At 44.1% G+C, this 14718-nt stretch overlaps 1 protein-coding gene across 9 annotated transcripts in view; it reads right to left on the minus strand.

Moving 5' to 3' along the window:
• Positions 1-2997: 2997 nt before the first annotated feature.
• HOXC4 (homeobox C4) overlaps positions 2998-14718 on the minus strand; it is a 69975-nt gene continuing 58254 nt past the window's right edge. For 7 of the 9 annotated variants that reach the window (XM_090055989.1, XM_090055992.1, XM_090055987.1 and 4 more), the window contains 2 exons: positions 4708-6501; positions 2998-4202 (listed from right to left, as the gene is read on the minus strand). In XM_090055989.1, the coding sequence (XP_089912115.1) occupies positions 3853-4202; positions 4708-5251 (894 nt within the window). In that variant the 5' untranslated portion in view covers positions 5252-6501 and the 3' untranslated portion in view covers positions 2998-3852. Of the gene's footprint in view, positions 4203-4707; positions 7146-14718 lie in introns of those variants that run through there. The other 2 variants (XM_090055985.1, XM_090055995.1) reach the window with 2 other exon arrangements.

Below are 14718 nucleotides of genomic sequence, written 5' to 3' on the forward strand. Positions count from 1 at the left end.
GGGAAGAAGGTGCCCCCCAGATGCCAGACCAGCTGTGCCAAGGTGAAGCTGGAGGAGTGAGCACCGCAAAAAGAAAACCACTGATTCCTCACTGGGGTTTCTCCCAGCTCTGTCTGGACAAGGGGGGGAGGCGGGGGGTGAATCTGGACCCTTTTTTGCACCGCTACCTCACATGCAATGTGGCTCTTTCTCTCTTCTTGATTCACGCCCTGGTTTTAATCATCTGCCTCATTTTATTATTATTTTTTTGTTTAAACTGCAAGGGGGGGAGGGAAGGGGGACACTTTGATCTGGTCATGGGGCAGCCAGGAGGGAAATAATGCTTGGGAAGGCGGGACAGGAGAAGAGAAGTTTGGCCCCGACTTCACCCTGCTTCCCTTTTCTCCTGGGATGACAGCACAATGCGAGAACACGCATTGAAAGTGCCCCATCTCTCCCTATAGGAAAATCTACAAAGACCCTCAACAGTTGTGGTGCCTCTAAATCTGTGTAGAGAGACACAGAAGGTACACGTTGGGAGAAGCACCCGGGTCAAAGGTCAGCCGGCCTGGCCAGGATAAAACTGATGCAATAGAAAAGTTGTCCTCTCAGTGAACCCATTTTTGCCGTTTACCCGAACTTCAATAAAGTTTCTTTCAGCCTCTCAACATGGAGGCGTCAAGGGGCTAAAAAGAGACCCTGATGCAGGCTGTTTGGAGCTCCAGAGGGTCATTTTTTTTCCTTCCCCCTGCTGCCTTGCCTGTATCATGCATTCATAATCTCCCTCTATGCCCTGAATTGTGTCATGGCCAAGTCTAAAAGCTAAATAAGATGCTCCATAATCATCTTCAGAATATAGGGGGAGGAGGAGGGGAGTAAAGTTGAGCTCAGAAGCAAGAAAAGAGACAGCAAAAATAGCCCGAAGAATACCCAGCCCTATACCTAAATGCAATGATTTTTTTTTTAATTGAATATGCAGACTATACAGTGGAAAATGTGATTGATGCTCCTCTCTACCTTCCTCCTCACACCCACCGAGCACACAGATTCACTACCACCACCACACAAAAAAAAAAGGTCTGGTCATATTCAGAGCCCTTCTTCAACAGGCCTTTAAGAATTCACCTCCCCCTTTCCCCAAATAAATGAAAGAGAGGATGCAACTTGAAAACCAACTTTAAGCAACACCATATGCTGCCCAGCTCACTGTGAGTTTGCAGAGCTGGTACACTTAGCTCACTAAAGAAGTGGGGGGAATTAAATGTGTGCATGTGTGTGCGCACCACCATGGTTGTAAATTCAGCTGTGTAGCATTTCCACAGCATTTAGTCTTGAAGTTGCTACCACCCAGAAAAATGATTTAACCCTCCATTTCCTTGTTAGATCCATACCCAGTGTTATAGGGGAGGACAGCGACTACAACCTCCAAGAAACTCTTACTTTCCCCACCACCCCTTCAACAAGCCTTCCCCAGAAGGACACCTTGTTAGGAGAATCTGGCCTAAGTGCCTTGATTACATATAGATATAGATATAGATTTATAGTCAAGGCACTTCAAATGCACTATGCATAGATAGATAGATATGTATGTGTGTATGTATCTCTCTCTCTCTATATATATATATAACGTATATGTATAAGTATATATAGATTATATATACTCTATATAAATATATGCATATGTTAGTATGTATATATACCTTCAACTCCATTTTTTTTGGCCTTTTGTGCCAGCTGGTGGTTAAAAGGACAAGGGAGGGAGCGGAGTGGGGAAAGGACCATGACCAGCCACTCTCACACCCTGGTCCACTTTTTGCCGGAAAGGTTCAAAAGCAATGTAGAAAATGCCCCTGTCCCTATGCTGATTCGTGTTTCTCCACCCTTGGAGTCCAAGCACCGAGCAGGAATGTGAAGAGCTCATTAGCTCTGCACAACAACTCTCTATTACAAACAATAAGCAGAACCTCTCTCTTCCCCTCTCAGGATCTCTTTCTCTCTTCCCCAGTTCTCACTGTGTGTTTGGGTCCCAAGATTTCTTTCCCCGGTCACTTTGATTTTGAGAGAGGAACTAGCTCCCTCACTGCAGTCATAAAATAAAACAAAATAAAATAAAACCATGCAAAATCAGTGGTGGAAAGAAGCTGGCTTCCCCTGTCTCTCTCAGAGCAGACACTGGGAGAATGGTAAGTGCTGCAGCAACTCAATATGTTTTAAACAGGCCTAACTACAAATCTCCCACCCACCAAGTTAGTTCACACTGGGATACTAGTTCTGAAAAGGGACCAGAGGCGAAGTTGCAAAACCAGGGCCTACCCAAGTTTTCCCCTTGTACAACTTGTCCTGCAGCTCTTTCTGCCTTCCAGGAAAGTAAACAAATAGTTCTTGGGGTTTTTTTTCTATGGAGAGGAGCATGGGGGTAATGTTTCTCTCTAAACTATCCACAACCTGCATCATTTATTCAAAGAAGAGCAAAGAAGCTTTCCCCCACCCCACTCCTCCTTTTCCCCAACCTTTTTTTCCCTGGTCTTAAAAAAAAAATAGAAAAAGAATAAAGCTCGTGGCTTTTTATGGCTAAAATGCATTAACACACAAGACCACAAAAAGACAAGACATGTAATAAAAATAAAAATAGTAAGAAAAAAAAAATCAGGCACTCTCTATATGAAATGAAGGGAATCAAAGACAAGAGGATTGCTATTCTAGACCCAACACACAGCACTTCCCTTTCCTAAAATGTGAGGATTATTTTGTTTCCTCCTAGGTATAAATTTTCTTGGGAGAACCTGAAACCTTTGACCATGTTGTGATGTCACAAAATCTGGAGGACAAAGTTATCTTTATATGTTTGCTTAGACTGAACTTAAGCAGTTACTCGGGGCTCCTGGAATTCACAGCCAAGAATCCCAGGATTGGTTTGGGTTGCTTTTTATTTTATTTTTTTTTTCATATTGGTTTTATTTTGGGGGGGAGGGGAGGAGGGAAATGTTGGAGACTTAAATAAACCACCAGACATTAAAGTAAAACTAATTCACACTCACTGATTTATTGAACACTTGGACTTTTCACATACACACTAAAACTCTTTATTGCAAGTTTACAATGATCATGGAAAATCAGTCCAAAAACACAAATAACCACGACAAAAAACTAGCTACTGACTTTTTAAACCTTCTCTCTCTCTCTCTCTCTTTCTCTTTCTCTCTCTTTTAAATATGCCACTATCTCTTCCTTTCATTATCCCCCTTCTCAGTTTTTTTCCAGTCACTTCTTCCCTCACCCTGGTTCTGTGCTGCTTTCTTCTCCTTTTGTATTTTTAATCATGATTATTTTAGCTTTTCCTCCTTCACAGAGCAAAACAGAAAAACCAACCCCCCCCAAGAACTTCAAAGCTCCATTTTTTCCCCCATTCTCCTTAGACCATTGTGCATTTGTAATGCAGAGGGCAAAAGACCTACATTCTTGTCGCTTGCTCTTTTTTTTTTTGTGTTTTTTTTTTTTTGTAATTATTATTATTTGCTCATTAAATTCATCGAACAGAACACGGACACCTCCCCCCCCCCTCCCCACCCCGCCCCACCCCTTAAAAAATAAATAAAACCCTGAAACGGCGTTAAAAAACCTGCAGGTAATTGCCACCTGGCTCCATGCTATATCACATGCATCTAAAGCCTTGGTCTTGTAGACTTCATCGTAATTTTTTTTTCCTTTTTTTTTTTTAAATATATATATATAGATATATAGATATATATATATATATATACGCACAGGGAAGCTACAAGGGGGGAAGAGAACCAAAATATATATATATATGTATATATATTAGATTCTATAAATAATCAAGAGTCAGTCTGGAGGGGGGGGTGTGAGGTTGGTTTATAACCTTGTGATATCGTCTGCTCGCTGCTCCGGGGCTGCGGGGGGGGAGAGGTCCTCACTGGGAGCCGTGCTAGCAGCCGCGATGGTGCTGGGAGCCGGGTTCGCTGGCGCGGAGGAGCGGACTTTGGTATTGGGCAGCCGATGGTCCTTTTTCCATTTCATCCGCCTGTTCTGAAACCAGATTTTGATCTGCCTTTCCGAGAGACACAAAGAGTGGGCGATCTCGATGCGCCTTCGCCGGGTCAGGTACCTGTTATAGTGAAACTCCTTTTCCAGTTCCAAGACCTGCTGCCTTGTATACGCAGTCCTGGAGCGCTTGGGCTCGCCTCCATTGTAATTGGGATTCACTAGAAAAGCAAAGATTAGCATGAATAGAGAGAGAGAGAGAGAGAGAGGGAGAAAGAAGGAGACGGAGGGAGAGGGGGAGAGAGATGGAGCCTGAGGAGCTCAGGAAAAAGTAATCAGCTAAATGGCTTATAAAGAACTTTTGGCAGCTCAAGACTTTCTATTCTAATAAGAAGGGGTTTCCCTGGCTCAAAAGACTGAATTATTTATGCACCCGTTACAAAGCTTTAGGAGTTTCACACATACATAACAGAATGAAGCACATGGTTGAGGCTGCCCAGACTGGCTTGGGCTATAAAATTTATGGTGGGTGTAATTACCCATTCGGAGTCGTAAATCCAGTTCAATTGTGCTAACCCAAAGACTCTCATGGAAGGGAAGGAAATAAAAAAAGAGAGAGGGAGAGAGAGAGAGAGAGAGAAGGGGGGTGGGGGGGGGGAGAGCATGGTGTGAAAAGAAGAGGAAGACAGGAGTGGAGAGACAGAGAGAGAAAAAAAAGTTGCCTACCAGAACTGACGTGGATTTTTTTCATCCATGGATAGACTATGGGCTGCTTAGAAGCTGTGCTGCTAGGATGCTCGGGGTTTACCTGGTTGCAGGATGGTGGGGCTGGGGAAGGAGAGGTGGAGGAGGTGGAAAGAGCAGCCTGCTCACAGAGCTGCTGCGGTTTCTCTGAGAGGTGATGGCCTCCTGGAGTTGGCCCATGTCCCCTTTGGTGAGCAGCAGGATTGCCCGGAGCTTGGATACTGGCACAACTGTACTGGCGCTCGGGGTAGCTGGGTCGTGCTGGTGGGTACAAGTCTTGATGGTGATGCTGGAAGCTGGACTCCCTGGTCCGGTTGTAATATTCCGGACTGTGGTCTGGGATGTAATTATTTTGCGAATATTCCTCGCATGGAGGAAATTTCGGATCGATGTAGTTAGAGTCCATCAAATAGGAGCTCATGATCATTAATTTCTGGAGTGGAAAATAATTTTTCTCGCTTTGTCGTTTTTCTGCTCCATAAAGCCCTCCTACTAGCTGGCGACCCCGTAAAGTTAGTTTTACCATGTGACCGCCTGGGCCAATCACACCCGCCAGGTTAGTCCCCGGATAAGGAACCAAAAGCTTTTTCAAAATGTATCCAATTTGTGTGTGTGTGCGTGTGTGTGCGTGTGTTGTTGTTTGTGAGCCTCCGGACTGGGAGCAACGGGGTCAGGCTGGGGAAGCAGCTGGAAACCCTTGCCACCCCCCTCCAAAAAAAGAAGACAGGAATGAGGAAGGAGACATAAAAGAATAAACCCCCACTGATTTATTTGTAATGATTCCCGCCCCCCCCCCCGCCCCCGGCCCCGCTAGATTTTAGAGATATCTCCACATTAAAACTCCCCCTTGCCAGATTTTAGAGATCACCCCAGATTAAAACTTCCCCCCACCACGTCGATAGATCTTGCAGAGATCAGCCCCCAAAAGCTCCTATCTATCTATCTATCTATCTATCTATCTATCTATCTATCTATCTATCTATCTAAGCTTTTTGGGAGTGTGTGTGTGTGTGTGTGTGTGTATACACACACACACACAGATCAAAAAGCTTATATTTCTATACATATACGCTTCTTGATCTGCATACACACACACACACACATATATATCTATATATATTGTAGCTATATAGATATATATGCAAGAAGATCAGCCATCAGCTTACCCTAAGCGAAAATGAGAAGCAAGAGCTGGTGAATGTGCCACCTTCCAGAAAAGCTGTGCTACCGACAACACCCCCTTACACACACATACACACACAGCCACACACACACACACACAACCACCCCGAAAGAACACAGAGCAGGTTAGTGTCACAGGCTATTTCTCCCCTCACCCCAACCCCTCTGTAGTTTAGATATCTATCCATAACATATATGGGGGAGGGGGGTATATACCTGGGGGAGGGGGGGGAAGACAATATGCAAATCACGACTGAGTCATTTAAAGTTTTCTAAATGCTGCCAAGTTTGGCTTAAGGGCTTGGGATCTGATAGGACATCTTTGTGTAGCAAGGAAGAGAGCCAGACAGACCTTCCAGCCACTCACAAGGAGCACCCCCCCCTGCCATTCCCCCCCCACCTCCAATGTCAACATTACTTTACTTTCCAAACTACTCCGGGGTGTGTTTTATCCCTTCCTGGGCTCCCAGGACTGTATCGCGCTGGCAGGTGTCTGTCATACCACATCCTGTCCTTCCCAGTCCTTCCAAGCTGCGTGCAAATGCACATGCATGCGTGCCAGAGAAGAGGCAGCCAGCTAGCTGGACAGGCATCCTGGGAGACAGACAGACAAACTTTGTCAGGCTTTATTACACATACACAGCAACGTGGTTCCTCGCTCCATTACCAGTGGCAAAGCTCATCTCAAAGCCCCCCTGCTGTCCTAAGGGGCGGGTTTGGGGTTGGGGGGAACCCTGTGTAACCTCTAGAAAAGCGGGTCCCCTTGCCAAGTGTCAGGGGAAACCAGGCTCCAGCCTTGCAAACGCTCTTGGAGTGGCTGCAATTAGGAGTCTTTATCTCTAGCTCGCGCTAAGCAGAGGGGCAAGGGAGTCGGGCTAATCCCTTGTACTGCTAGATCACAATTATAGTTGAAAATCATAGCTTGCAGGGCATTGCCATATTTTACTTGATAACAATAAAAGTGACACATAAAGTTAACTGTTTATGTTTTATTTATTAGACTAAATGTGCCAGCGGTGTCGGAGGCTTTTGGCTCGTTGTTACAGCTTTTATGGGGTTGTAAAACGCTATAAATCAGTCACATGAAATGGTTGAAGTTCCTTGCGCTCTTGGCTGGGACTTCTGTTTGCGGTAGCTGCTGTTTTTTCTCGAGAGCAAAAGTAATAATGGGATTTTATTTTTATTATTATCTCCCCACCCCCCCCATCACCGTTATTATTATTTGCTCTGCATTTAACAAGTCCCTTCCCTCCCCTCCCCCCCCCGCCTTTCCTTCCAGCCCTTGCACTCAGCCTGGTTTGGACTTGAATAACTACCTTTTACAATGACATAAGCAGGATTTGAGAATTTAATTAGAACCGCTGCAATTAAGGGAATCAAAGGCAAGCAGAACTTTACAAGGCTCTGGCATCGTCCATATATTCCCCTAGAGACGAATTTGTGACTCTGAAATGTTCACACAAATTCGATTCTACAGGGTACATATAGGCGACTGTGGACTATGGCACTTGTGATGCTGAGTAAGAAGGGGAGCAAAGGGAAATGAACTGCAATTCCTGTTCTCTGGCTGGAAGCGGGGGAAGGAAAAAAGTTGGAGACTAATTTAGCTTGTGGCTTTAAGTGTTTACAGATCCAGTCTGCTGTTGCATATGTATGACTGAGATCACTGCACCAACAAAGCCCCAGACCTCAATATTTTGGCAATGGTACATAGTGCAATTCATTTGCTATTTTTATCCTCGCTTAGCAGTTATTGTTTTTATTGGCATCTCATTTCCCTGACTTGACTAAGTGCTTACCCCGGGCATGGAAGAAAAAATAAAATAAAAGGAGGGTGTCTTCTTTATTAAAGATATATATATATGCGCGCGTGTGTGTGTGTGTGTGTATGTATGTATGTACACACACGTATGTATATATATGATTTTAATAAAGAAGACACCCTCCTATATACATATATACACACACATACATATGTATGTGTATATATGTATGTATATATATATATACATATATATAACTTTAATAAAGCAAACACCCTCCTTTATATATATATACACACACATACGTTGTGTATATATATACACATATGTATGTGTATATATATACATATATATAACTTTAATAAAGAAGACACCCTCCTTTATATTTATATAGATAGATAGATATTCAAACATACACATACATATGTATGTGTATATATGTGTATATATATATACACGTATGTATGTGTATGTGTGTGAATATATATATATATATATAACTTTAATAAAGAAGACACCCTTTCTCTCTCTCTCTCTCTCTCTCTCTCTCGCTCTCTCTCTCTCTATATATATATATATACACACACACATATATAGTGCATCTCTTTACCTTAAGCAAGCAGGATCTCGCTCTGTATATTTTAGCTCTCTAAAGAAAACGAACAAGGAGGACCAAAGGGTATGCACAAGGCATTAATAGAAATGTATGCTGGTAGCCAAAACATTGATTTCAATATATCCGATAAATTCCTTTTCACCACCTATACCTCATTCTGCTCGAATACTTTAGCCTCATAGAGGACTCTGACATTTATAGTTCATTCTGATGCCCTAACTTTATTCCAAGGCTGAGGCAATATTGAATAAAGATGGAGAAGTTAATAAAGTAATTTTACCTATTCGTCTCTCTCTCTCTCTCTCTCTGTTTTCTTTTTTCAATGCCTGAATCTCAGCAAGCCTCAGAGAAGAAGAATAAAGAAATATCTACAGGTAGTTCTCTTAAGAATATGCTAGGTGGCTCCTGGTAAAAACCAACAAATAAGGCATTCAAAAAATCCAGGCGTGAAGGTCACCCAAACATATTTCTGCCCATCAGTTATAGACCTACAAGCTGAAGGCTTCAACCTCTTTGGTTCCCTGTTCCAGATGGCAGAGGGAGAAATGCAAAGACCTGCTATTCTTGCAGCTCCCTGGCTTCATCACAAACATATATCTATCTATCTATACACACACACACACATAAAGATGCATATATATGTGTCTGTGTGTATATATGTGTGTAATTTCTTCTTTAAAATGACTGCTTTTCTTGCCAATCTCAGGACATTTCTTCCCATTCCTTTAGCTGCTTGGATGTCTTTTCTGGACAGAACCCCAAATTTAATATTTTAAAATTATTTTTCCCCTCACTCTGTTGGTTTTTCATTTTATTTTGCTTGTTCCCCTTTTTCACAGGGTTTTGAGGGGATTGGGGTTTTTTGGTTTTATTTTTGCTCGGGTGTTCGGAACATTTTTTTTTTTTTGTCTCCATAAAATAAGTCTGCAAGGACGTGTGAAGAATAGTTGGACGAGAATCTGGCTCTTTTGTCTCACCACCCTGCCTCCCACCCCCCCCCCTCTCTCTTTCTCTCTCCCTCCATCGCTTCAATTCCCCCCACCAGCACAACAACGTCGACAAACAGTTTTGGACTGACAACATCGAAGAGAAATATAGCACCTCGAAAAAATAATTTCTGGTCTTTATTTCCCTTCTCTACCCAGGATTCAGGTTGCAAAATATATATCTGGTTACCAGTTCGGGAACATTTTTAAGTACAAAGCGCCTTTCTGACAGTACTGAAGAAAAATAAGTGTCCATTGTCCCTCTGGATTCATTGTGTTAGCTATTACCATACTGACCGCTTGGTAACCTGTACCTCAAGCCATTAGCAATCTGTGCATCCTAGAAAAATGAAGTACCTATCCACTGGGGTTTTGTTACTCAATGTTTAATAATAATAATAAAACAACAGCATAGCCTCACGCTCTATGAACCACCTCTTCTTGAGATTCATAGGGAGGAAATTCATTTTGGATGGGAGTTTTTAGTCCACGCATTGAGGAGTTTGTTTTAAGGTGATTATTATAGTTACATTAGTTCTGGGGTTGGGAGGTGGGTGGGTGGGAGGCTGCAAGGACAGTTTGTTGCAAGGGGGGGGGGAGATATACATTTAGTTGCGTTCCCTACGACATAGGCAATGGCATGCAATTAATTCAATCTTAATTTTTCTAACAACTTGAAAGCAGAAAGTGCAAAAGAGACCCTTTTTTCCCTTTTTTTTTTCTTTTTTTTTTCTTTTTCTTTTTTGTTCCTCCATAATGCAAATAGACAGGTCTAATTTATGCAAAGAAATATGCAAATGTCTAATTGATTTTTCCTTAAATCTGTTGTCAGTAAAAGTAATGAATCGGCCTAAAACGATTTTAATAACCCGAGCATGTCACCAGAAGTACTAGCCTTCGCATTTTTCTTTCGAACCTCTTTAGTCTCCGCAAACGAATAGTGTAAATATTTATCCCTTCTTCTTAAAATATTAAAGATGAATCTTTCTTATTTGTTTGTAAAAAAAAAAAAAATACATATATATATGCAAAGCGTTTGCTCCATCTTGCTAACTTCCCCCCCTCCCCTCCCCACCCCACCTAGGAATTCAATTTTCTTCAAATCTCGTTGAAAGTGGCTTTTTAAAAAGTGGGTGCATTTTAATATTGGTTAGACAGCGTGACCTGAATTTCACCTCAACTGTTTGACTTCATCCAATAGGTCACTGCCAAGGAGTTATTGATGGGGGAACTCCATTGAAATTTGTCTCCTCTCAAATGGCCTTTAGATCTTCTAGCTAGTTCAATAACTAGTTATAATGTAGAAGGGGAAAAATGAAGCCCAGAGGCAAACTAATTTGATGTTTCATTTTTACGCTGGAGAAATTGTTGGTTTTCTTTCTCTCAACCCCCACCCCCTTACCCCAACACCACGTACACCCCCCTTTTGCGGGGGAAAAAGCTGGTTTTGGCGAAGGACCCCCTTTAGCTGAGAGGATTTGAATGTGTATTCCCAATATCTTTTATTTTGCATTGACACTGGAGTTCATGCACTCTTCGAGACTTCACAGCGCGGGAGCCCCCCAGATTAACTTGGTGCTGGGTGGGAAACCTACTTTGACTTTTACTTTTAAGAAATCTTTTTCTTTTTTTCTTCCTTTTTTTTTTTTTTTAATCAAGCGCTAGCTCAAACGAGGGCACGGATTTTATCTGGTTTCTCTCTACCTTGCCCTGTGTTTTTATTCGGATTAGCACCCAGGCAGCCAGCTAACTGCTCCGTGTTTTACAACTTGAATTGAACTAAATAAGGCTGCGAGCCGCAGAGCCTTGCTAGTTCCTGGGCTTTGAGATGTTTCTTTACCTGCTTCGCTTCATCAAAGCTGAGTATTTCTGCTCCTCGGCCCCTTTTCCTCGTTTAGCTTTCCTACTCTATTTGCAAGTCAGAAACCAGGCATTTGGGGCGATAATCAAGACATGCTGAGGACGAGAGTCTGTCTCTTGCTTTTCAGCATGGAGACAAAAAAAAGTGGTGGTGGGGGGACTTATTGATGAAGGCTTCTGAGTGACAGAGATATAGACTATCTCCTGGACTTTGTTTTAGACAAAGAATACCTGCATTGATTCAGCCTACAAGTTGCAAAGGAAACATTGGTCTTAACGCGGCCAGAAGGAAAGAAGAGCTGCAGAGACCTCAGGGATTCAGTGGGTCCCATTAAAAGGGCTGGGGATGGAAACATATACAAACTTTAGGCTGCTCTTGTTCTGTAGTGTCCCAGAAAGCTGAGGCTTAAGAGGTACTTAGGACCTGAATGGACTCCCCTTGAAAGCCTCCCCAGATGACAATATTAAGAATGACCCCCCCCCACACACACACACACCACTTGTGTTTATACGGGATGCCTTGACTCTACTTGGGGCACCACCTTGCTCTTTCCAGGAAAGGGGCTTGGAAACTGGGTGTCCGGGGGTGGGGGGATTGCATTTGATCCCAGCCCCTAAGAAGGGCTGGAACCAGCTTCACAGGATATTCCCAGGCAGGATATTCCCTAAGAGGGCTGGGAGGGCAACCTCAGTGCCATTAAACGGGGCAGGGGGGTAGGAATTAGGAACTCCTCCGACAGCGAATTGCATGGAGAAGGGCCCATAGAGCAGGGAGCAGCTGTATCCTGACCCGCAAGTAACTTCAGAGCAACTCGGACAGCTTCCCCGTGCTTGCATTGCCAGGGAGGCAGACATCTCCTGCTAACTCCGTCCCCCACTAGCTTCTCCTGCCTGGCCTTTTCTTCCTAGGTAAGGAGTACCCCCAAAAATGCCACTCGGGTTGTCCTGTTGTCTGAACATTATTCAGTACAGCAACCTCCCAAAGCAAAATGAAGCAGGCTAGCTCATCCTCTTTGCAATTAAATATCAGTTTTGTGGTTCTTCTCTCTCTGGGGAGGGAACCTAATCACAGCACTTTTTTTTTTTTAAAGCAAAGGGCGGGGGGGGGATTTCCCTCTGCTCCTGGACATTCATAGGAGCAAACTGCTTTTAGCAATCTGGGTCTGCTTATACAGCCAGCCTCCCTCAGTATAGGTGAGTGCTCCAATCAATAGTTAACTGATATTAAATCTTTCCGTGTTAAATCCTTTCCCTCCAGGATGGCCTGAAAGCCTACTTCAACCTTGCAGGCTGTGGGCTTGTGGATATGTTCATTATAAGGCTTTTGTATAGGTGGACACGTGTGGTGTGCGTGTATGTTGTTGTGTTGTAAATACACGCGCCCCCACATATGTATATATACATAGACATGTGTGAAGATACGCATATACGGTCATACATAGGTACGAAATGTATGAATGCATGTATGCATATATGTATTTGGACAGAGATGTATGTATGCGTGCATGCGTGTGCACTGTACAGATGTATACAGTGCACACGAAGGCAGATACGGATTCTGTAGCAATTATGATCATGTCTATGCTCAGCGGGGTATGAAGTAGGGCTAAAGCTATGTGCAAAGACCTGTGCGCATCTCCCCGGCCGTGTTAATAGCTATACATCATGTAGATATATGCACAGGCACGGTGGTGTGCGTCGAGGTGATATTTTAAGCGGCTGTGGGTTCAGCCCCATGCATATCCGTACATACGCTGGGGCATGCCAGGGTGGAGGCAGGCGGGAAACGCGGCGAGGGGGAGTCGTGCGAGAGATGGGACTACTAGCAGCACAACTTTTATTTTAGTAGATATTTTCCTCCCTTTTCCACCCCACCCCTCCCTAAACTGTTTGCCCCACTCCCCCTCCTCTGTGGGGCAAGAAGCTCTTCCAAGCCCCCCCCCAAAAAAAACCCAGCCAAAGCTGCAGAAACCCTATCAGAGCTGCAGCGATCAAATGCATACTTGAATGGGGGGTGGGGGGAGAATCCCTTTCAGAGGGTTATGAATAACGCTGAGACCCCGGACTCTAATGGCTGGAAAGGAGCTTTCTCTTCTCTATAATGTTTATTTATTTTTTTCCACTGGGGTATTTTCAGTTTAATCTTTCACAGAGCAATAAACTATTATCCTAGTTAATCCCCGAGGTGAATCCATCAAAACCTTTTAATAAAACGTTTATTAGTTTCAGCGATTCAGGGGACCGCACCAGGCAGATGCAACCGCTTGTACAACTTCCCTCAACTTGGGCACCAGACTTGGAGGGTGAAATGGGGAAGGGGAAATAACTCCCCCCCCCCAGTGCGGATTAAAATTCTGGAGGCATTGACAATTGCCACATCCATTCGTCAAGCCCCCAGAAGCCAAAGGAGCAGCGGAGTTGGACAAGAGAAATCTCAGGCATGATATACAGAACCAGGCCTCTAGCATCAATTCCGACTTGATAAGAAGTCTTGCAAAAAAAAAAAGAAAGAAAGAAAGAAAGAAAGAGAAAAAAAAAAGGATGGCTTGTTCAATTGGGCATTGTTCGACTTCTCCCCGGGCTAAGGGAAGGCACTGCTAACCCGGTGAGCTGGGAGGGAGGACGCGGAGAGGGAGACCAGGGGTGGAAGGGGAAGGCGGAAAGGTGAGGTGAAGGGTCCGGAGCTGCCCCCAGATGAGTGCCGAAGGGAGCACGAGTTGGAAAGCCGGGGAAGGCTCCGGGCGAGGAGGGCAAGGTGGGCTGAAGGCATCGCGGCCCCCGCTAAGAGCCCCCTCGGCGAGAGCATCCCTCTGCGGATCGCCCCGCGTGCAAGAAGGGAGGAAGGATCGGGGGGAGCCGCAGGGCTGCACATCAGCAGCGTGGGGACCTCACATAAAATATCGGTTCCTTCATACTCCACTTCTTCGCTTACACATGACCTAGCAACTTTGAGCCTGGTCTATTCTTTTTTTTAAAGACCTTTATATTTCTCCGCAGTATTATAGGGAATTAATTCCGACAAGAGACAGGGCCCCCAGAAGAGCAGACACAGATGTAAAGTGTCAGCATGAGTCTGCAGGTAAATATTTCCCTCCACTCCACATTCAAATGGCTGTGCAAAAAGAGAAGCAGCAGAAGAGACTGGGGGGGGGGGTATTTAGCCAAATTGGAGACTGCCTCTTAGATACCAAGGTCTTCACAAAGTCCGTGGACTGAAAAGCATCTTACTGAAAGGGGTGAGCCTGTTTTCTGGGAGGATATTGCCCTCTGCCAGACGGAAGGATGGATAGATAGATAGATAGATAGATAGGTAGCTAGATAGATAGATAGATAGATAGATAGATAGATAGATAGATAGATAGATAGATAGATAGATAGATAAGAGACCGACTGCTCCATTATTGAAAGGGATTCTTCTTCAGCTCCGTGTATATGTGCACACACAGCAGCTCAGGTCGTTTCTATACGTGGGTGTGAAAAAACCCCCACACATGGGTCCCTTTCATTATCTGTTGGTTCCCCAGTTAAAATGTATTTAAGCCGCTGGGGCAATAAAGAAAGTGTGGAAGGAGCCTAGCGACCGGCT

Source organism: Crocodylus siamensis, chromosome 6, assembly GCF_052110815.1.
Source record: "Crocodylus siamensis isolate JL-2025a chromosome 6, ASM5211081v1, whole genome shotgun sequence".
NCBI classification, from domain to species: Eukaryota; Metazoa; Chordata; order Crocodylia; family Crocodylidae; genus Crocodylus; species Crocodylus siamensis.